General features: G+C 39.1%; 2 protein-coding genes across 20 annotated transcripts in view; one reads left to right on the top strand and one right to left on the bottom strand.

Annotated features, from left to right (window-relative positions):
• The window catches only part of Smc6 (structural maintenance of chromosomes 6), a 54,473-nt gene extending 50,338 nt beyond the window's left edge, over positions 1-4,135 (bottom strand). For 4 of the 9 annotated variants that reach the window (XM_087553125.1, XM_087553126.1, XM_087553121.1 and 1 more), the window contains exon 1: positions 3,955-4,135. The gene's annotated coding sequence lies outside the window, so the exon portion shown is untranslated. Of the gene's footprint in view, positions 1-3,562 lie in introns of all 9 variants that reach the window. The other 5 variants (XM_087553122.1, XM_087553127.1, XM_087553119.1 and 2 more) reach the window with 3 other exon arrangements.
• Positions 4,136-4,434: 299 nt separating this feature from the next.
• Gen1 (GEN1 structure-specific endonuclease) overlaps positions 4,435-24,580 on the top strand; it is a 31,386-nt gene continuing 11,240 nt past the window's right edge. For all 11 annotated transcript variants that reach the window (XR_015621742.1, XR_015621743.1, XR_015621740.1 and 8 more), the window contains 9 exon segments: positions 4,435-4,659; positions 8,863-9,092; positions 9,928-10,114; positions 13,712-13,888; positions 16,777-16,887; positions 19,416-19,489; positions 21,803-21,891; positions 23,054-23,204; positions 23,849-23,885. Coding sequence is in view for 2 of the 11 variants with exons in the window: in XM_087552592.1 (XP_087408718.1) it covers positions 8,932-9,092; positions 9,928-10,114; positions 13,712-13,888; positions 16,777-16,887; positions 19,416-19,489; positions 21,803-21,891; positions 23,054-23,204; positions 23,849-23,885 (987 nt within the window). In the remaining 9 variants the exon portion in view is untranslated.

The raw sequence follows: 24,580 nt of genomic DNA, 5'->3' as shown, positions 1-24,580 counted from the left end.
AATCAATGTATGTTAGTTTCAACTTGTGGCTAATTTAAATTCCCCAAATGCCACCGGGTCATTATTTCCCAGCAACAGGTTCTGTGTCCACTCGCTATTCCTTTATGAATTACTAAACAGAGAAACAATTCCTTTTTGGTTACCCAACATTAAATGCCTTTCAAGCATCATATTTACTAATGACTAACAGATGATGATCTGACAGAAAGCAATCAGAAAAGGCCTGACTGACTTTAGTGCTTCATCATTAGAAAGCATTTTGGCAAGTAAAACTGGGGTAAGGGAGGTACACTACTAGACCAAGCATGATGAGTTTACAATGTACATAACAGTCTACACTACACAAAAGATACTACACTCAAACACTTCATATTGAGGCTGTTTTTTATTTGCTGGGGATAGCCTGGGATTTGCAGTCTTCTAGGTTTCCAAAGTAACTTGCATCTGAGAGACACTGAAGGATCCTCCCTTTTGAATAGGAATCACTTTGTGATTTAAAGATGACAGACTTTCAGGAAACATGTACAAATGTCCTGAAAGTGAGATACAGGTTAAAAAAAACATTGTAAGGCTGTTATTACTAACGAGATAAAAGACACAACAGATACAAAAGGGGAAAGGTTCCTCAGAGATCTTGTGTACACAGATAGAGCGATACAGTTTATTTACATATCTACAATTTTTTTTAAAAAATTGATGTTTTGGTTTGTTTGTGTGTTTGTTTAGCACAGGCCTAGCTATATAACCCAGGCTATCTTGGATCTTAAGTGCTGGGATTATAACAAATAAACACCAAATAATAGTATCATTTCTTCTCTTATATGAAGCAAAACTTCAAGGTAAGAATAGTGAGGAACATGCCCAAAAAAAAAAAAAGTTAAAAAGAGAAATCAGTAACTAAGGGCTCAGTGAAGCATTTAAATACAGATGAAATTTTAATGAGATCCTCCTCCAAGTTTTAGCAGGATTATCAAATTTTGCCTCTTGCACTTTAATTACAATTCATACTTCCCATTAATGCCAAAGTAGAGACTAACAGTAGTGTCCAGCATAACAGAATTAGACTTATTTAATTCTATGACTATTAGAACTATTTTTAAATAAATGTATCTTCTGCAACTGAGGGAATACACTAAGAATGATGCCAAAGTAGACAGTTTTCTTTTTTTAAATGCTCAAGGAAACTACAACAGTTTTAGGAATGAAGGGGTGGAGGTGAAGCCCAACAGTCCAGAAGACTAGGTAAAGTCTAAGTGACTAGAATTCACACTGTTGAGTAACCATGCTTAGCTCTGCAATAAACTCTCCTGACTTAAGACATAAATCATGTCCTTATTTTACCATGTGGAAAACTGGGGCTCAAATGTAAGACTTCAACTTCCATGGTGCCACCTTAGTAACTAGCTGCAGACACATGCTGGCAGAACAGATCCCAATTCAAGTGTCTCAAACATAAGTCAAACCGCTCATGTCTAGGTTCCTCCTGGCATACACAACTGAGTTTAACCAACAATGTGTTCACATTCAGTGACTGACAATCTATTATCTTCCCGAATCTAGTTCCAAAAACTAGGAAAAGAATTCTACATTCTTTAACTGTTCCTTTGGGCTTGCTTCAAAACTTCATTTTCTCATCTAATACTACCTACCATTATAAACAGATGGTATATCTGTCAAGAGAAAAGGGTAATACATGTTTTGTTTGCAAACACTTGAGTTTGAATGAAGTGTTCCAAGGATAGACCCTGAGACCCTAAAATATACACTTCAATAGGAATCAATCCACAAGTGGAGGAAAGAAAATTACAAAAAGTAGTTTGAACTTGGTGACCAAGAAAAGAATGCAGGGTGGAAAAAGACATAACTACTTTAACTTGTAAATTTAAAGACAGACAGACAGACAGGCACAGACACACACACACACACACACACACACACACACACACACAGTCTAACTGACCACACTGGAGCCTCAGTTACCTGGACTTACTACTGTATGTATATAAAACAACTGTGACATTTAAGTATGGTAAATTGGCTAGAAAGATGGCTCAGAGGTAACAAGCACTGTTCTTCCCAATAACTCAAGCTTGAATCTCAGCTATAACTCCAGCCCTAGATTATCTAACAGCTCCATGGGCATCAGGCATGCATATGGTACAGACCTACCTGCAGGCAAACCATCCATTCATAAAATAATAAAAATCTGAAGTACTTCAAATATAATGCATGTACTACTGCAGTAAATTTTTAAATTATCTATTATTCCTTGAAAGTAAGTCAACTACCTTTTAGGTAGGGGTCACTATAGATTGGATCCAAGGTGCCTACATGTTAAAGCGGCAGTCTATCACTGAATAATACTCCTAGATTGCCTACTACATCTCAATTGATTTACCTAACAAAACAGTCAAGATTTAGGCAAGTTTTACATAAAATTCTACTCGTGGCAGTTAGAAAAATTAACCTCTGTGGGGGAAAACTTGTTTTACACTAATACTCAACATATGCTGTTTATACTAGCCTGTTGAGCTCAATACTGAATACTTCATAGTGAATTAATCTTTCAGGAGTCCTGTGACTTAGAACCAAGAGGTAAAGAGGTAGCATTACTTTTCAATAAAGAAACACTACCTCTGTGAGGAACAAAAGCATGTTTTTAAGCAATTACAAGTAAGCTTTGTCTCTAAACTTTCTACACCCATTCAGACAACGATTTTTGTTTTGTTTTGTTTTTTTCTTTTTTGGACAATTTTACTCTGTAGCCTGAGCTAGCCTGGAATTCTGCAGTAGCCCAAACTGTCCACTATCTCACTCCAGCCACTACTGAGCACTGAGATTACAGGCCTGAGCCACCATCTCCAGGGCAGAAAAAAAATTTTTTTTCTTTGAGACAGGGCCTCATGTAACCCAAGCTGCCTTCGAACTTGCTACTTAGCAGAGTATCTTTTGATGTTCTAGCCTCCACCTCCTGTGTGATAGGATTACATGCCTGCTCCACCACCATATGTGGTTCTGGGGACTGACCTCAAGTCTACCAAGAGCACTACATTCTTCAACTCACACCCCCCACACCCAAAAAAAGAATTTACACGGATTTTAAACATTAAAAAAAAAAATTAGTTTCACATACTAACTGGGTGTCTAAGGAGAAATTCTAATAGATTCCCCCCATCACCCACAACTCCCTTAAAACTAGCTGCTGGCCACTGCATATACTATTATACATTTAAAAAGACTACATCAGCCTTCCTAAGAGTCAGGGGATAGGGGCTTTTCTAACTTTGAACAGAAATCTCAGAACAGCTTGCCTTTAAAATGCAAACTTAGTCTTCTTTCTAATCATTTTGCACTAAGGGTTCACATAACTTGTTTTCGGGCTTTTAAATGTCAAATAGCTGCTCTTTCTAGGAATCAGTAGCCTTACTCAAGCCCTATTCTCCTAAGCTCCTTTCTCTATCCTCAGGTTCTGTTTTCTAGAGTTGCCAATTGCGATTCCCCCTCCAATTCCCCTGTAATGAAGAGCAAGAAATGCCACCCAAACCATTCAAACATGATTTACTCTAGTCTGGTTCATCCGAGTGGTCTTTCAGGGAAACTGGATTTAACGGCAAATTCAGATTTCAGCGGCATTTCCAGCCCCCCCACACACGGTGCCTGCGCGTGGAATACCCAGCTCCGACGCCGGCCTCAGTCCGGGCCCGACCTCTGCGGCTGCCCGCCAACGCCCGGGCCGCCTGGGGACGCGCGAGGGCGGGCCGGCGCCCACGGCCAAGTTTCCCGCGGCGGAGAGCTGCGTCTCCTCCGAGGGCGCGAAGGTCCTCCCGGCCCGCGCCCAGGCCCGACCCTGAGCACCCGCAGCCCGCAGCCCGCAGCTTCCAGGAGGGCCGAAGGCTGCTCGCCGAGGCATGGGGCTCCGGGCATGGAGAGAGGAAGCACGCGCCCTCACTCTACCTCCAACAAGTCGCGGTCACCTCGGGGAAGCTAGTCCGCACGGCTGTCACGACACGAAGGCCACCCTAAGGGCGTCGGACCTCGGCCACCGCTCGGCCGCCAAGCAGGGCACACCCGCCCGAATGCAGGCGGGAGCCCTGCAGACAGGCGCCCGCCGCGGGACGGTCCGCGCCTGCGCCCCGCCCCTCCCCGCCCCCGGACTCCGCTCGCGCCTGCGCGCTCCCGGGCTTTCGCGCCGCTCTAGTCGGCCAGAGGGAACCGGAAGTGCGCTCAGCAGGCGGGAGCGTGGGGAAGCGAGGAGGCACGCGCCCCTCTGCGGCGGATCTAGACCGCTGGGGAGGCGGGTGGGAAGATCTCCGGGCTCCTTGGCAACAGCTCTACGCATGCGTCCGCAGGGCCGACTGCAAGAGGGGAAAATGAAACGCCGAGGGCAGGGCGAGGCGGGTCTGGAAGGAAAGCGAGCGGTTTCCCGGAAGGGGCGGGACTAATGGCGATGGCGCTGGATTCGAACTGCTGCCGGGAGCTTAGTGCTTGGGAGTGCTGTGAGAGGCTTCCCCGCCCTTTGGTCTTGTTTGTTTGTTTGTTTTAACTTTGGTTTGAGGGAATTCGGGAACTTAGGGGCAGCGATAGTTATTAGACTCCTGGCGGCCAGATTGGTACATGACAGAAGTGTTCCTTCCACAGCCTCGAAGAGGGGGTGTCTGGGTAAGTCCCGCGGGACAGGCAGAAGGCGGCCGCCTGGCCCTTCTACCGGCTTCTAGAACACTGGCGGGAGGGCGAGCTCGTCTCCACAGCTGCCCTAAAGGGTCCCCAGGGCCCTTCTCCGAGGACACTCACTCGTTCAGGCCCATCTGGGCGACCTTCCCCGATGCCCACTCACACCGCTCTGCATTATGGTTGCAGTTGTAAAACTAGATTTTTTTGCAGCAGTTACCACTTTCTTGTGTCTTTTGGGTTTGTGTATGTAGTCCTTTCTCCCCTACTAGCTCCACCCTAGGGTGGACATCGCTTTAAATAAATATCCAAATGAAAGTTGTTTTGGGCCCATCTCCATTCGCTTCTCAATCCGGTGTTAATCATCCACTCCGTCTTTACACAACTTCACATCAATAATGCAGACCTAAGCAAGTAACCTCGCTGCCAAGTTTCAGTCTTACCTCCTATGTCAGGAGCGGGGAAATGACATTCACTGTTCACTTCATTGTCGGGTCACCCACCCCAACCTTGGTATCCTCAGGTCTCCAGTAAGGAGGTAAATTCATTTGTTCAGAGCTACCATTCACTTCAAGAGGTAAAATATATTGAGTTCTTTATTGTGGATTAGTGAAAAGTGTGATGCAGTCAGTGTAGGCCAAAATGTGGAGCGGAACCATCCTCTTGAATAGCTAATGACAAACACAAGTGGTAAGTTCTTCCCTAGATGTCACTTCCTCCGGGAAGCTTTAGTGGATGCTTTTCTCTATACTCCTGTGCTTTGATTTCTTCTGGCACTGCTATCATCTGATTAAAATGCTAATTTTCCCCTCCACAGCCTCACCCTACTAAGATATTATTTAAATCCAGAATCTGATCATTATCACATCTCCAGCACCTACTTACACCCCTAATAAATACTGGTAGGCAAATGAAACATGAGCCTCAAATAAATTAAATTCATCTGACAATATAGTTGAAAAAAATTTAAAACAGCACACGACCTGCTGAAAATATGTGGTAAATTCTCTACAGATACAATACTGCACGATGAAGGTTTATACTACTTGACAATTTTATTTGAAAAATAGAGTTAACTAAATGTGAATTTGGAAATTTAGTAATTTCCTGTCCTGTCTTTAAACTTTGACAAAGTAAAAAAAAAATTGCCTTAATAAAATGTAGTTTTGCATAAATCAAGCTACTGACTTCTTTTTATGTTCTTTACATTTGATTCATTAGCGGAATTAGCAAGGGTCTGTTTTTCTCACCTCGTTCAGTTTTATAATTAACCAATAGAAACTTAATAGCTTTTAAGGAAGCTTTAAGAGCATAAATGGATTTATGGGCCACCATATGGTTACATCAAAGGATCTGCTTTTGTTTTAACTTGAGGTAAATTCTTAAGTCTTTGTTAATATAGCAACTTAACGTCTTTCAAGCCATAATCTGGATATTCCTGCTACCAGAGTCAAAGATTATGAGAATCTTGTTATCTATCCAGTTTAGTATGTCACCTTTGTAGAAAAGCTTGTTTTCTCTCTGAGACTATACAGTTGATCCAAAACCTAAATCCTAGTTTTATGCACTCCAAATTCAGTGCTCTTTTTTATACACTGAAACTATTAGTAAGTTATAAAACTATTTGCTATAAATTATGATTTTGTTGACTCCTTTGTTTCACAACTCTTAAAAATTAGAAATGTGATAGAAGACACATTTTGTCAGTAATACATCACGAGAGTGACAGCAGTAGTTAATATAAGAGGTTTGAGTATAGACACAAATTTACATAGTCTTGGAGGATTTAATGGCAATAGTATTTTTAAGGTCTACTTAATGCTAATCTGCCTTCAAGTATGAATTATGACCTAATCAAGAACTCTCTGTACTGTCTTTTTTTGTAGTTATACATCTTAAGCACTGTTCCATTTGGTCGCTTTTTAGAACTTCACAATCTTTTAGGATCTATTGTCATGTAATATAACTTCAGAGAAATGAAGAAAGCAGGGCATGGTGGCTTAGCTGTGTTTTTAAAACAAGTCGTTCGTATGTGCTTTTTAATACAATATATATTTCATACCATTGTTTTGGAATTACTAAGATTGTTTTTAATGGCCACTCTTCAATGGCTTTTTAAACTTAGATTATAGAAATGGTGGAGAAAATCCTAAAGTAGTATTTTTTAAAATAGCCAAACATGGCACATGTCTTTAATCCCAGAATTTGGGAAAGAGACAAGCACTTAGTTCAGGACAGCCAGAGCTACATAGTTAGATTGTCTCAAAACAAAGCATATACATTATGTGTGTGTATATTTATAAAATTATATACGAATGTATACATTGTTCTATATTACAGTTATAATACATAATTTTGTGGTAACTTAATCTTTATATCTTTATAAAATAACCACAATAAATGCATGAAAACAGGGTTTTATATAAATTTGTAAAGATTTATTTTATATATGAGTACACTGTTGCTGTCTTCAGACACACCAGAAGAGGGCATCAGATGCCATTACAGATGGTTGTGAGCCACCATGTGATTCCTGGGAATTGATATCAGGCCTCTGGAAGAGCAGCAGTGCTCTTAATCCCTGGGCCATCTCTCCAGCCCAGTGATACTGTTTTAGAATATGAATTTATGATTTTATATGCTCATGCTTTTATTCCTTACTGTAGTTCTAGTCATACTTTTTGTAGTTTGTTTTATCTAGTGAATGGTTGATGGCCTTATAGGAACTTCTAGAAGCACTAATAGATATTTATTGTATGTTTCCAAGAGCAATATATGTAAGTTTACCAAGGTCACAGCAATAGTCTATATTGTTTTGGGATCTCTTGGTCTTTCCTGACTGACAGTGCCTGGCACTAGGATTTTTATGAGTATGTTTATTTTGGGGCAGGGGGCACTGTCATTACAATTGGTATAACACATAATATATAAATATGTAACTAATAAAATATATTTGTGTGCATGTAAACCTGTATTATATGTAATTTTAATTTTTTGTAAAATGATCCCTTATCACTATTTTAGACATCTTTAGTGTTTTTTATCCTTCCTTTTAAAATGAGTCATTTTAGGTATCCAGTGTAAGTCACAAATTAAAGCAAAAATACAGAGAATTTCACCCCCAAATTTTATCTGGTGTTAATGTGTATTAATTGCTTGCACTTTATAAATGTTATTTACCTTCATAATAATGTCTTAGAAAATGAATGTACTCCTGCTCTTTCCAGAATTCACCACAACTTTTCAAATTAACTCAATCTGCCAGTGTTACAGCAAGCAGAACATATTGATGTAAAATAAATTATCAGGCTCCCAATTAGCTACTTAGTACTTGCTGTGTATTCTGTATTCTAAAATAACGTGGCCATATATATTTATACACTTTACAAAAAATAAGTGCACAAAGTAGCACTCATGGCAGGACTGTACATTGTCAAATCAAGGTTCAGAAAACTGATGGAATTATATACAACAGCCTTTCCAGTGCATCTGCATGTGATTTCTAATGTAGACTTTTCAGAAGGTTTCTGCATATGAATAATGGCCTTTCAATTTAATATATTTTTGCCATCTACCTTAGATTTTTAGGCTGAATTAATTAAGTTCATTATTCAGAGGGTAATAATCTGAATTGTGTTCATGTAGTCAGATTTAATTTTTATTGTACACATTATATATCTTTAGCAAGTAACAACAAAGGAAATGAAAAATAGGCGTAGATATTGAATAAAGAAAAGTTATCTGAAAAAAATACCCAGACAGGACAACAGTGTGTAAGGCGGTTTATTCCTGTTTTCCTGTACCTTACAAGAAAAAAAGACTAGCATTAATTTTAAAATATGTTTTAAATTTCATTTTTTCCACTGTGAGCTGTATAGCCATATAATTAAAAACAATACCTGTAATAAAAATGTAACTTGACTTGGCAGTCCTGGTGTACACATTTAATTCTAGCACTTCGGAGGCAAAGGCAGGCAGATCTCTGAGTCTGAGGCTAGCCTGGGCTACAGAGCTAGTTCCAGGACAGCCAATGCTATACCGAGAAACCTTATCTTTAAAAAAAACCTAACAAAAAAAGTAACTCCATTTTTCTCCAGTATTTCTTACATCATTTCTTCCCCCCTTATTTTTTCATCAGTTTCTATGAACTAACCTTGGATTTGGGGGTTGGTTTTGTTTTGTTTGTTTCTTTAGCTGTTTGCCTGCTTCCGTGATTCCTTGCTTAAGTGTACTTCAGATAACACCAGATAATCAACCATCAGGATGGGAGTGAATGACCTGTGGCAAATTTTGGAGCCTGTAAAGCAACATATCCACTTGCAGGATCTTAGTGGGAAGACCATTGCCGTTGATTTGAGTCTCTGGGTATGCGAGGCACAGACAGTGAAGAAAATGATTGGAACTGTCATGAAGCCCCACCTCAGGTATAGTAAAGGGTCTGTGAGTAGGGATGAGTCACTGTGTGGCTAGTCTTCGTGTCAACATTTTTAAATTGTCTTATATTTTGAGTTTTAAAATATACTTAATATACCTTGATTTAATATTTTTATATTGATGACTTAAGATATGTATTTCTTACTCTCTAAGCTTAAAGCTCAAATATCTATCTCCAATGGCATGCTTCACTTACTAAAAGCCAGCTGCTCAGAGGCCATTATCACCCGTCTGATCTCTCATCTTCAGTCAGTCCATAGTCATTCTTGTCAGTTTCACTTCCAGAATACACTATGTGTTCACAACTTCCTCTCGGTGTCCAGCTGTCTGCCAACCTCATGTTCTGTCAGTATCTCTGCTGGTGGAATGGTATTTTTACTCTCCTTTGCCTGTTCTTAACCTCTCCTCCAAACCAGTTTTCAGATAGCAGTGTGTATAGTCAAAACTTGCCCCTGCTTAAATGTCATATGCTTGTCTGTTCTTAGAATCTTAATACCAGCCCAATGAGATGCTTCAGTCATAAATGCACTTGCTACCAGGCCTGACAGCCTGAGTGTGATCCTCAGAACACACATGGTGGAACAGTGCAACCACTTCCTGCAAGCTGTTCTTTGACCTCCCCATAAGTACATGGGCGTGCATGTGCCCACACTACCGCAGGCGCACATGCACACATGCACACATGCAGGCACGCACAAATAAATGTCTTAAAATGTTCTCAACTGAACAGCGTTTTAACCTAATGTTCTTAAACCATTTTTCATACTGCTATTGGGTCTTGTTATCAATACAATGATTAATATGTTACTAATTTGTACGCTTCAGGAACCTATTTTTTCGTATTTCATATTTAACTCAAATGAATGTAAAACTGGTGTTTGTGATGGAAGGGGAGCCACCAAAGCTGAAAGCTGATGTCATGAACAAGAGGACTCAGACTCGATATGGGCCTTCTGGAAAATCGAGGTCTCAGAAAACAGGGAGATCGCATTTTAAGTCAGTCTTACGAGAGGTGAGCATTCAGATTCAACTAGTAATTTTTATTTGAATTAAAGGATATTTTATAAACTTACACTCATTAACCGTATAAGTTGTGACTACAAGAGCAATATGTACAGAGAGTTTATGGTAGAGTAAAACAGACCTGAGGCCATGTTCTAGCACTGACATTTAGAAATGCTGAGTGGGATTTTTAACTTATTTGCGCCTTAATTCTTAGTAAAATGGGGATAGTATTACTCTGAGGTGATTTATAAATGCTTGAGAAATATGTCTACAGTAAATAATCCGTGGTAGGGATTTGATTATCTTTCCTTTTCACTCCAGCAGTTTCAGAATGCATGACGGCTATAAGTTGTTTGCTTCTTTGATCAAGGTTAAGGGCATCACTGGTTTATGGGTATAAACATAACTATTTAGGCGGCAATTTGATACCATGTCCATTTAACAAAGCAACAGTAGTAGGTTCTATGCCTATGCCCTCTCCAGTTACTACCTGAACTGTAATACCAGAGGCTTCGATGGAAAGCACCTCAGATTCATCAGAGATCAATTGGTTGTCCCTCTAACAGTCACTACAGTAAGCACCTCTTACCTAGCAAGTTGATATTGTAGCATGCAAGTCTAAGAGAGAGAGAGACAGATAGACAGACAGACAGACAGACAGACTATAGGTGGCTTTTCCCCAGCTATAAGCATGGTAGCTTCTGGCACTTTGAAGGCTGTCCAGCAGGATTTAGGAAGTTTTGTTTGTTATAGGATCTTGCTGTAAAGCCCAAGCTGTCCTGGAACTGGCTACATATCTTAAAATGGTCATAAATTCATGATCCTCCCTTATCAAATTACATTTTTTAATTTTAATTATAATTATATCACTCTCCCTTTCCTTCTTCCAGCCCTCCAAGTCCCCTCACTCCAACTCCTTCAATGCATCCTCCTCAAATAGATAACCTCTTTTTCTTTATCGAGGTGTGTGTGTGTGTGTGTGTGTGTAAAAGTTTGTAAAAATATACAAATACAACCTGCCGAGTTCATTTTTACTGTTTGTGTGTGGTTTTAGGGCTGATTACTTAGTATGGGGTACATCTCTGGGAGAGGCTAACTCTCCCTGTATCAGCAGTCATGAGTTGCCTAGAGTTCTTTGTCAAGGAGTGGGATTCCATGAGATTTCCCCCATTTTGAGTTAGCATGTCTATTGTTATTGCCAGTCTTCCACTTTTGTTTATGCAGCCATTTCTAGGAGAGACTTTCACGGTATATTTCTAAGGAGTTATAGCTCATTGTTGGCTTTTCACTTAACACATTATATAGGTAGTTCCCAGTTGTTTCTATTTGAAATTATAACTTATGGTGTTTATGTAACGTGCATGAGACTATGAATTGCTCGTATGACTGTGTATCATTTACATTTTAAATTTTCTCCGTTATTCATGAAATTATGAACTTTCTTGGTGTGTAATTTTTTCTTACCATTTTGAGATTTCAAATAAAATTATTTAAACTAGAATTGACAAGTTGAAATTCTAGAATTTTTTTTTAAACAGAGTTTCTCTGTATAGTCTTGTCTGTTCTGGAACTTGTTCTGTAGAACAGACTGGCCTTGAACTCAGAGATCAGCCTCCCTCTGCCTGCCAAGGACTGATATTAAAGGCGTGTTTCAGCACAACCTGGTTTAGAATGATAGCTCACCAACTACTTTCCTACAAGTACTGGCAGGAGAGCAATTTTGATACTCACAAAAGAACTCTGGATGTTTGATTTATCTTTGCACTATACAGAAGCAAAGATATGTAATCCAGTCATGGTTAATCCTAGCACTCGAGAGGCAGCCGGATGTCTATAAGTTTAAGGCCAGCCAGGGCTACAGAGTGATATCCTGTCTTTAAAAATCATAGAGGGAGGGTATTTAATATGATGAGATATTTTAGAAGACAGTGCATAAATAGTGGTTCTGGAACTGCTGTTTTCTGATCTTTCATGTTTTAAATAATTGTTAGTTACTGAGTAGTCAAACTTAATGACTTAATAGTTGAAGTAAACAACTGTACAGCATTCTAACAATTTCCTGTGAAATATCTGTGAATCTCACCCTTAGAATTATTAAACATGCTGTATCTCTGTCTTCTAAGGGAACTGCTCCGCTCCTACTCATGTACTACAGTCAGTACGGCACTCTTAGGCATTTCCTGTCCATTCCGTTTTACTCACCTATCAGTCGGCTCATATTTCTGCACTCCCAGGAGGTGAAAAATATAAATTAATCATTGCCAAATCCATCCAATAGAATAAGTAGGATAAAAGGCAACCAGCTGTATCATAAACTCCTGTGCTGTTGCTTTGAAGAGTTTTGAATTTCAATAGCACAAAAAGCTGAAACAAAGTTGCTTAGTATAAAAAGATAATCCCTAGCTAGGGTAAAGAGAGATGATATGCTGGTGGCAAAAATGCTTTCCCAAAGTCATATGCCTAAGTCTTGAGACTGTTGCTAGACATGGGCTACATCTGGCACCTTTTTTTGTTTTATATTATACATAAAATTGAACATCCTGAGCAATGGGTGTTTATTCTGACAATCTGTAGAAGTACATTTACCTAGCCTCTTTTGTTCGTATTCAGCTTTCTTGCATTCAGAAAGGACTGTAAACTGTAAATGGCAAGGAAAGTGAACTATTGTAGTCCATATGGCTACACTCAGTAAGATCAAAGGCATGACCCAGTGGAATCTCACAGTGGATTATTTATGCATCATAAAAGGATAAAACCGCTTTGCAGGGGTATTTGATTTCCTAGGAGGAACCAACAACTTAGCTTTGTGAGAGTTGTCCCACTGTTGTATGACGCTATCTGTGGGAAGTGCTTACCAGGTATGGGACCAATGACAAACTAAAGAAAGGACACTACCAGAATCCAATTTGGTGAACTTATGAGGTTTGTGGGTGGGGGTGGGGTACTTACAGGAATGAGTAAGAGGTCAGTTAGAGGAACAGGAACAACTCAAAGACAACTGTCACCAAAAGTAGCTCAGATACAGGCAATAGCTCTTACAGGCTGCTAACTTTCTCGGGGCGCACTGCATAACCTGCTGTGGTTTTAGAAGGCTGAGAGTGTCCATTCCGGCTGGCTCAGTTGGTCAAGTATCAGCTTAGTCTGTCTCTTCCAGGCAGCCCAGCTGATCTGTTTCCCAACAGTCCATACTAAATATTCATTAGAAGGGAAAAGCCTAATCACTAGTCAAGGTCAGGGACTTCCTGAATCCTTAGAGTTGTTTATTTCCTGATCTAAGCTTAATCAGCTTCCCTGAAAGATAGAATGCTTTCACTCCCTCTTAGAATGAAAGGACTGTGTCAATACCAACCATAATAATGTAGAATTCTCAGTATTTCAGTGTTGCTTCCTGCAAGATAATATTTTCAAAATTAAATAGGCATAACCAAATTATTGTTTTAATTATTTCACCTAAAAGGTTAGCAATCCCTTCTTAATGCCAGATTTCTTAAGCGTTTCTTGAATGTCATTTTTTAATATCCAGAAGACAAGTACTATACTGTTTTAAATGTAGAAGTAAATTAAAGCTCAGAAAAGTTGACAGTCTTGCACGTACTTGTTTCAGTGCCTTGAAATGCTAGAGTGCCTAGGAATGCCCTGGGTCCAGGCTGCGGGGGAAGCTGAGGCCATGTGTGCTTACCTTAATGCCAGCGGCCATGTGGACGGCTGCCTCACCAACGACGGCGATGCTTTCCTTTATGGAGCCCAGACTGTGTACAGGAATTTCACCATGAACACAAAGGTATAGCTTTTCTTTGTCTCTTGATACTTTTTTATACTAAGATAATATATATAAAGTGCTTCCATGATGCCTGGCAAATAGTTATTGCTAAATGTTTACTAATTTAAAGTATCACTGTACATTTCAATAAGCTAGAAAACGTTTTAAATTTTTATGCAATAAATGTATAATATATATTTAAACTTAATTTTTAAATGTTATTTGTATGTATGTGGTGGAAAGTGTGTGCATATGAATGTAGGCATTGAACCCACCTTAGGTACAGGAATTTGTCAACTGCCTGACGTGGGTACTTGGAACTGAACAAGGATTCCCTTTAAGAGTAGTATGAGTAACCACTAAGCCATCTCTCCAACCCTGTAATCACTATTTTGAAGTGATAGAGATGGTAAAGCTAATTACTTACTGAAAAGTAAATTAAAAACTATTTTAAAAGGCATTGTGGGCCAGCACAATGACTCAGTAGAGACAGGCGCTTAACTGGGTTTGATTCCCAGAATCCACCTGGTGGAAGGAAAGAATTGACTCCCACAAGTGGTTCTTTCCATTTCACTCAGGACCATACACAGGCCCATACAAATAAATAAGAAAATGTAAGTTAAAGAAAGTAAAGTATCGCCAAATAGTTTATTCTTTTCAAAATTTGAGTCTTCCTCTAATATAATATAAAATTATGTGGGAAATGCATTATTTTGTCCCAGAAATTCCAGTTTCAGTATTTAATCCTCAGAACTTCTCCAAATGTACAAGAAGAAGGATACAAGGCAGGGAATTCTTTGTTACAGTAATAATAAGTATAAAAATTAGAAAGCAAATGCTCATTCAGGAATGTTTAATTGTTTCACAGTTGTGATTACTAGCTAGGGATTCCCGGCCATTAGTGTTTTATTGCAGCCACTTGGAGGAGGGCAGACATGGAGGGTGTACACGGCAGCCTACACCTAATCGTTTGGTATACTAGGGCCAGCAAGGCTAAGCTTCATGCCATTTCTCCACATGCTTGTAGGTACTGAGAGAGGGAATCAGTGTGAGCCACTGAGCAGTCACGGTCACAGGTATGTCTTAGAGTAGGTGGCACATTCCAGGAGGACCCTGAGCTCCAGGGCAGCCAGCTCTACAGCAGTTCAGTTGAGACCTTGTCTCAAAAGGGGAAGGCGGAGATGTGCTACTGACTTCAAATAATACCGAGGCATATTACTGGGGGAAATGTTGCAAAACAGTATTTTTATATAATTCTACCTTTATTAAAAAGTTAATAGTAAATATTAATAACAAATATCAGAAAAATACAGTTTTTTGGAAGAATGTGTACCAAGCTACTAATAATTAACTTTAGGTAATATAAGTATAGTAAATGGTTTTTTTCTACAGTATATACCATACATTGTACTTTTTAGATACCAAAAGCAATAAAGAGAAAAAGAAATTGCCTACCATGAAGGTTTATCTTATTTTAATATAATATTTTTAATAACATTTTGAGACTGTTATACATGAGTTCAATGTATTTTGACTAAGCACCCACTCTTCCCAGATCTAATTGCCGCCCTTGCTCTCTCTGTCCTAGTTTGCTTCCTGTTGCTGTGATAAACACTACAACCAAAAAAAAAAAAAAAAAAAAACTTGGGGAGAAAAGGGTTTATTTGACTTATACTTCCTTGTCATCGAGAGAAGTCAATACAAGAATCTCGAGGCAAAAACTGATACAGAGGTCATGGGAGAATGCCGTTTTCTGACTTACTCCGCATAGCTTGGTCAGCTTTATTTTTTTTTTTTTTTTTTAATACAACTCATGGAAAAGAGCACCATCCACAGTCAGCTCCCACCAACGTCAGTCATTAAGAAAGCGCCCCCAATGACTTGCCTACATAGCAGTCTTACTGAAGTATTTCCTCAATTGAGGTTTCATCTTTCCAGATGACTTTAGATTATGTTAAGTTGACCAAATTTAAAAAAAAAAAATGTAATGCCCATATACTATTGGGTATGTGCTATCCACCCGGCAATCTACTAGAGTTTGCACCCTTAGAGGAAATTGACTCTCCCTCCCACAGAAACCATCAGCTGTCAATGGTTCCTCAGCTAGGGGTGGAGGCTCCTGCGCCTCTCCTGCTTGTGCTGCTCAGTGCTGAAATGTGGACTGCCCTCAGCTTTGGCAGGCAAGCCAGCTGCTGTGAGTTTACAGGTGCAGTGGCTCTGTTGTGTTCATGAGACACTCTTTTTCCTCTGTCCTCCCAACCTCTAGCTTAACAATCTTTCTGCACACTCTTCCACCATAGTCCCTGAGCCTTGGGGAAAAGAAGGGTGATATATTGTACATACACTTATTCTCTGTACATAAAGCCCACTGCTCTCTAATAAAGTCCCAGAACTCTAATAATCCATGGATACCGGATGCAAATTTATAAGGCAGTTCAATACTATGTCCACTGAGCAAAATAATAGTAGGTTCACCTCTGGGACCTATGAACTCCCTAACCATGGCTTCTCAGGCAGCTACACAGTACCAGGAATGTGTTTCCTCCTGGAGGGTGAGTCTTAGATCTAATCATAAAGCAGCTGGCTACACTCAGAGCATTTGTGCCAGTATTCAATCCTCATGCTGGTCATCGTCATAGCTGCCAGGGTTCACAGCTGGGCTAGATTGTTGATGACTTCCCTTCTCCACAGCAACATGCAAGACACATTCCAGGACTTGGAAAGATGCCCGATAGGGAGGACCTTTCAGCTCCCCTTTACTCATTCATTGAAATGTAACATTCTATCCATACTGTTGTGATGAGTATAATTTTCTTGTTTAAATTTTTAGAAAAGGTCTAAATGACAACTGATTCTTTCTGTTTAACAAAAAACGCTTTGAAGATAAAACTTCTGTGCTTCTTCTGTAGGATCCACATGTTGACTGTTACACGGTATCATCTATCAAGAGTAAGCTAGGCTTGGATCGAGATGCTCTGGTGGGACTGGCGGTACTTCTTGGTTGTGATTACCTTCCGAAGGCAAGCCGAGCTCATTCATCGCTTTCTCATTATCTTTCTTTCATATTTCACATGTGGTGTGTGTATTCATGAGCATAGTTTGGGCATATAATTATGGATTCATTTGCGTTTAAGTATAAGACATTCACTAACAGAAGTCAGTTGGGTGGATGAGATGCTCCATGGTTGCAAGCACTGACTGCTCCGCAAGCCTGACCACCTGAGTCCATGCCTGGGATACACTTAAAGGTGAAGGGGAAAGCCAAGTACATAAAATTGACCTCTGTGCCATAGCACATTGCCGGGGTCCAGCCTCGACACAGGTTCGGGGTTCTCAACTGGAAGCAGGGATATCTGGAAGGCACATAATAAACATACACAGACTACTCTGGGTACAAACTGACAGGCAATTTCAAGGCTTAAAGTTTCTCTCTCTCTCTTCCTCTCCCTCTCTTTCAGCTTGAGGCTGCACACACTCTGCATTCTCTGGTTTGTTTGTTTGGTTTTTTTTTCTGTTTTTTTGCGCAGTTTTTTTCTATTGCATTTTTCTTTTCTCGAATTCCCACACTCATGCACACCTCTGTTCAGTACCCTTTCATTCTCACACACTCTTCATACACACCTCACACACATCTCACACACACCACACGCACTCTCCTTTCACTCACACACACACTCTTCATACACACCTCACATTCTCTTTTCACTCACTCTGCACTCTGCTCTTCTCATGCTCTCGCACTCGATTTGCTCTCAGACTCGCTCTCTCATTCGCTCTGAGATTTGCTCTCACATTTGCTCTCTCATGTGTTCTCTCATCCACTCTCCAGCCTTTTTCTTGCCCCAGTCTTTTATTGATAATCCAAAAGCAGGTAGAAAAAAGACATTGTATAATCATTGCCAAATCAAATTCAAAAGAATAACCATATCCCACAAAGAACTAAGAATTACAATTATTCCTCAAAGTTTCAAGCTTTCCCTATTCCCAGGCCTCTGGCCAAAATAATAATAATTGTAAACTTATCATTATTTAAACTTTAACTTTTGACTTATTATACTAAAGAGCTCAAAGCTCTGAGGTCAGCTACTTGCATTTTCCTGTGAAGCTCTAAGGATAAATGACATGGGCAAAGTTGCCAGGCAGCGGCCAGAAAGAATCAAGTTAACCCTTATCTCAGTAGTTCTGCTGGCTCTCTGTTCCTTGCACATGACTCTTATAAGAGTGCCAGTATTTTGACTTAGTTTTACTAGTATATAATTTTATATATTCTATACTTCCTTATCCAGGAACCACTCTCAAATGTTATGTAAAACTTATTTCCTAACTTCAATAACTTTTTCCTTTCTTCTTTTTCTTTCTTTTTTTTTTTTTTTCCGGAACTGGGAACCGAACCCAGGGCCTTGCACTTGCTAGGCAAGCGCTCTACCACTAAGCTAAATCCCCAACCCCAACTTTTTCCTTTCTTAAGGTCCCAATGTTGGCTCTAATTCATTTTCTAATAATTTCTTTAAAGTTTCTTTTCAAGTCAAGCATTAATCTGGAACTACTATTGTGCAATTATTTCATTGTTTCCAAGATGAGAACACACAGCATGCACCTGAGTGAGCCATTAGGGCTGTGCTGTGCCCTATGCCTCAATTTCCAATTGTTTAAGAATCATTACATCAAGGAACATCTAGTTTTACAGAATTCACCAGAGCAGAAGAAGAAAGAAGTAGGGAAGACAGATATAATAGAATAATTATGCACACCAAGGCCAACTGAAAGGCAGTCATGCACAAATGAAGTCTATACAGCTGCTGTCCAGGGCTAAGGTTAGGAGAAATGGGAACAACCTTTTTACAAAGAGCTGCTGCGGGCTACTGAGATGTCTCCATCCCGGACTAGTGCAGGCAGCCTCTTATTTCAGATGGCGGGTCCTCTGGAGGGATGTGTCTCCTGCTTCTCAGGACCACCCTTCTTTACAAGGAGCTGCCACGGGCCTACTGCTAGCAGTCCCTGTCATAGTATGTTGTCCCCAGCATCACACATGCTCACACACATCCTGCACATACACACAAACTAATAAGTAAATAAATGCAAAGACAATCAGAATGCTAAAAGCCACCTTTATACATTTGTCCCTTGTGACAATAAATGTGGCAAAGGAGAGTGCAGTAAGCAATCCACAGCTTTAAGCTCAAAAGCAGTTGAAATGTGTGCTTGACCAACTTATCAAGGACGTTTAAGGATTGCTCTTGTTTTATAGCAGTGCTAGTTTTTATTATGGCTTTACCTGTTTGTGAGCTGTGTAGTCATCGTCCTTGTCTAGTAACACACACGTGCAGTGCTATTGCTGCTGCACTAAGCAGTGTCATGACTGAAGAAAGCCATTCAGACTCCCTGCCTCACATCACCGTGTCAGTTTGTTCATAGAGCGATAGGAATTACAGGCTAACCTTTTCTTAAATATGCTGTGTAAAAATGCGGTTGGTCACTGTTCTATCTATATGTGTCCCTATTATTCCTGTTATTAACATTTAAGGTTTTTTTTTCCACTTTATGGAAGGGAGTGCCTGGAGTTGGAAAAGAACAAGCGTTAAAACTTTTGCAGATTTTGAAAGGTCAAAGTTTGCTTCAGAGGTAACTAAACAGTTCTTTTATTCCATATCAGACATTTGTGCTTGTTGGACTTAGTAGTTAATCCTACTACAGAAAGGGTTGTTTTTGAACTACTCGTTTTCAGTCATTAATTTTTACTTACCTTGAAGTCTTTTGAAGGAAGGAAATGGATATATGCTCACACTAATGCTCTTAAGTGTGTGGTGCCTATTGCTTCACTGCACAGTCTGAGGGCTAGTGTATCGTTATAACCGTGTGCATTATTCATAGGCTGTTTCAGATCATTGGTATCCAGTAAAGATGAACATAACATTAAAATAATTTTGTATTTGATGCTTTGGTACTACATTAATTTCTATAAATGAAATACAATATTGCATGCTGAATACTCAACAAGTAAAATTGATAAAGAGCTTTTAATTTGGGCCAGCTACATGGCTCAGTAGGTAACAGGACAAGCCTGACCACCTGAGTTCATTCGATTGCTAGCATTCGTGATAGAGAGAAGTAATGCATAAAAGTTGTCCTCTGACTTCTGCATACGCAGAGTGGCATATACATGCCTGCCTGCACTCGCACATACACAGCAGACAAGACACAAACACACTGTATAAACATGCATACATAACACTACAATAAAACTTAAAAGACTTTAGCTTTATTTCTTGTCTTGCTGCTATACATTTAGTAATACGTTAATTCTAATTTGAGTGGTACAGCTGAGGATGTGGTTAAGATACAGATTACATTGAAATTTACAAACTACTTATTCTCTTAAAAACTTGTAGTTATATGTGCTTGATGAAAGCAATAGTTTATAAAAGATGACAATAAGATATAAAATAAGAAAGAAAAGAGACCTGGGAAGCTAAACATAGTCTTGACTGCCCCTAATTAATTCTGAGGTGGTGTGTGCCTCAGAAGAAACTCTAAGGAGGCAAAAGAGAAGAAACACCTGGAGAGTCCTTCAGATCACTGCACTCTTTCCTTCAGTGCTTCTCTTCCAGCTGTAAAGCTGTTGGTAGAGCTAAGTCTCCAGCACGTTCTCATAGAGTTCTGTGGTTACTGTGCTGAAACGGAAAGAGATGGTACAGTTTGGCCTGGGGATGACTAAAGGAACCCTCTCGATTGTCTTTATAATAAAATAAAGAATGAAGGGTTAGGGATTTAGCTCAGTGGTAGAGCGCTTGCCTAGCAAACGCAAGGCCCTGGGTTCGGTCCCCAGCTCCGAAAAAAGGGAAAAGAAAATAAAAATAAATAAAGAATGAAATACAAGTAAATATGGTACTTATCTAATTCTAAGTTACTCTCTTTGAAATAGTATCAGCAAATATGTACTATTTGGAATCATTTAACCATATAATTATCTTTTATAATTATCCATTCTCCTAATTTTAATAATTTATATTATTTCCCTTATTTTTTTATTCTTTGAAGCTTTGTCATTTATCCAGAAACTATTAATATAGATTTTTAATATACTTAGTTTTTCATAAATGGAATCAAAATTTCCAACAGCTAATTAATTACCTCAGCACCACACATTGCCCTTTGAACTCACTTAATGCTTTCTCAGAAGCATCTAGCTGCCCTTGATAGTATTATGGTAACCTGAAACATCAGCCAAAATCAAAACTTTTGTTACTCAAAATCTTAGCAGTTGCATACACACTTTTTGTTTGTTTGGTTTTTGGATTTTTGGTTGGTTGGTGTTGGTTAAGTTTATGGGGGGATGGGGGTTGTTTTTGTTTTTCTTGAGACGAGGTTTCTCTGTATAACAGCCCTGGCTGTCCTAGAACTCTCTTTGTAGATTAGGCTGGCCTTGAACTCTCAAAGATCTGCCTCGAAAGTGCTGGGGTCCAAGGCATGCACCACCACGCCCCTCTACATGTATATCTCTTAAAACCTGGCATTAAATTACTCTTTACCCTTATTTCTCATTCAAAATAATGATTGTTCATATGATTCTGCTTGTTTTATACTCTGGCACACAGAAACAGTATGAAAAAAGGCATATACAAATTATTTTGACCCTGACAAACTCATCAAAAAAAGGAAAACAAAACAAAGGAACAGAATGAGTGTGATTAGATATAATCTATACAAACATATAGGTGTTTACGTTCTGCCTCCTTTTGGAATTCTTCTCTACCTGGAACCACATGTAAAGCTTGTAGAAAAACTAAACATTTTCCCAGGCCAAGCAAGTGAGTTTATAATCACCAAAGAAAAAGTAATTTGACAGGTTAAAGAGAGTATGATAAACTGACATTTGTGACTATTTTAATTAACTCAATTTTTTCTTTCTTTTTTTAAACCATTTTCTAATAATAGGTTTAACCAGTGGACTGAAGAACCTGGCTACTCTGTTCCACAATCAGCAGCAAAAAAAGTGGTTCACTGCTCGGTGTGTTCCCATCCAGGTAAGCAGGCATAGGAAATACTCCAGAATATTCGAGTCTGAATCCATTTGCCCAGTTCTGCTCTCAACATACTTTCTTATACCTTTGTTAAGACACTACTTGGAAATGCCTTAGAGTCAGAAGTTGAGTTACACAGCTAGTGCAAACATTTATTTTATGTTGGATAAATGAAATAATGTTATAGCAATGATAAATATAGAATGAGTAAAATATCATACTGTGTTACCAGTTATTTAGATTTTAAAATAATCATGTTTTTGAGATATGAATCTATTTTATAAAAAATACAAATCTTACAGAAAAATGGAGGTAAACCATCATATTTTTACACAAAGTTTTATGTTTATATGCTTAATTATCCATTGTCCCGTAGTAAATTTTTTTATATGGATAATGACTTAAAACTAGTTTCTAATATTAGTCCATTCTTGTTGAAAATAGGTTGGATCATCATCAGTCTTAGTTGAAAAAGATAGCATTGAACATGAACTGAGTGTGATACACACTCAATACTTGTAATTCAGTACTTGGGAAGTACAGACCATAGGATTGAGTTGAAGGCCATGTTTAGTTACATAGAGAGTTTGAAGCCAGCCTGGGCTACATGAGAGCTTGTCTCAAAACAACAACAAAAAAACCACAACCTAAAAAGTATTACTGATTGTGTTTGCTTTCAAAGGAAAGGAGGGTCCCACTCATACCTGTGCTGCAATGATACTCTTCCTGTTCCAAGCATTAAAGAGCTCTCATGTAACTGAGTACACACTGGCAGAGAAGGCAAAGTGGCTAGTCTTTTAATATGCTCAGTAAAGAAGCTCTTCATGAATATTATATTAAGAAAATAATCTTTCTTACTAATAATAACATTCTACTTTCCTACCTTGTAGCTACTATATAAGCCAGAAAGATTTTCATTATTGGATATAAATTAATTAATACTTCAAATAAATGAGTACTTTGTGAGCAGATTCATGATAGTAAGTTATAATATGTCCTAGGAACTACTATGGGATACATTATTCTTTCAGCCTAAGCATACTGAAACCCACTGTACTAGACAATACTAACTTTGAAATTTTAGATGACAGGAGAGAAAAGGGGTATATTGAAGCCAATTCTGCAAAGCAATAAAAAAATCACACATCTTTGTGTCTCCAAAAAGGTTCTCCTAAGGATCATGAACGCAATGGGTGCACACTATGTAAAAGTGATAGATACTGTGAACCACATGATTATGAATACCTCTGTCCTTGTGAATGGCACCAGACAGACCATAATAGGCAACTAAATGAAATAGAAAACAATATTAAAAAGTAAGTTTCTTTTAGCCACTTAATTTTTTTTTGTTATGACCTGTATAAATACCTTTGGTTGATTTACCAATAACCTTCACCTATATGTCTAGAAGATACTGTGTTCTTCATTCAGTTAAAAAATGTTCATCCATCTGGGCTAGTCATGGGGACTCACACCTTTAATTCCCAGCACTTAGGAGGCAGAGAGGCCAGCTTGGTCTACATACCAAGTTCCAGGCCAGCCAGAGTAACATCATGAGACTCTGTCTCAAGAAAACCAGAAGAAGAAAAAAAATCCATCTAAGAGGCTGGGGAGATGAATTAACAAGTAAAAATGCTTGCTGCCAAACCTGAATTTAATCGCCAGAGCACACATGGTAGAGGAGAAAACCTACTCTAGCAAGCTATTCTCTGACCTTTGCCCACACGTCCACACAAAATCACAGAAACACAGTTAAATATTATAAAAAGTAAAAATAAAGCAAATAAAGTAAAAATAAATTGTTACCTGAAAAGGTAGCAATTTGTTTTTCAGAGAAAGGCCTGATAATTGTATATACGATACTGTAGGTGGATATTTGTTATAAAACAAGGAGATTGGATGAGACTTCAGTCTGTCTAATTATCTCATTGTATTGATAAAATATATAATTTACCTCTAGGAAAGCTTGCAGTTGCGAAGGATTTCCATTCCATGAGGTAATGATCCAATTGTGTATTTTTTTTTTTAATTGTTGTGTAGAGAAATTTTAATTCAGAACATGGCCCTTAATCCCAGGAGACAGAGGCAAGCAGATCTCTGAGTTCAAGGCCAGCCTGGTATAGAGCAAGTTTCAGATAAAGAGAAGCTTAGGTCCAGTACACAACTTTAATCCCAACACTCAAGAGACAGGCGTGCAGATTTCTGAGTGCTAGGCAGTTCTCTTCAGTGAGTTCGGTTGAGTCAGTGAGTTGAGGGGTAGGCAGTAGAATTGAGTTCCTGGAATTCAGAGGCCGTTTTACTGGGACAGTTACAGAGACACAGGCTGTAGAGACAGAACAATCTAGACACAGATGAAGACAGATCGAGCTAGAGAATAAGAAGCCAGATTAGAACAGATTACCAAGGTTTGTATGAGGCCAAGGAGCAATTCAGGAGAGGCAGAGAGACAGAGAGAGAAGCCAGATTAAATCAGTCAGCTTGGAGAGGAGTTAGAGCAGAACAACTGAGATGAACCAGCCAGCCAGAATTCAGAAAGAACTGAAGGGGTGAGCTTATTCAGCAGTAAGTCTCAGAGGCTGAAAACATGCTAGGTGTAGGCCTAGATTAGATTGTATAGAGCCTAGAAGCTTCCAAGATTAGGCCTAGGTCAGCAGAAGGAGGCAGAAAGCCTTTGGAGAGGACAGGAGAATAA

The sequence above is a fragment of the Rattus norvegicus genome, chromosome 6 (genome assembly GCF_021556685.1).
Source record: "Rattus norvegicus strain SHRSP/BbbUtx chromosome 6, alternate assembly SHRSP_T2T, whole genome shotgun sequence".
NCBI lineage: Eukaryota > Metazoa > Chordata > Mammalia > Rodentia > Muridae > Rattus > Rattus norvegicus.
This window is presented reverse-complemented; position numbering and strand designations above follow the sequence as displayed.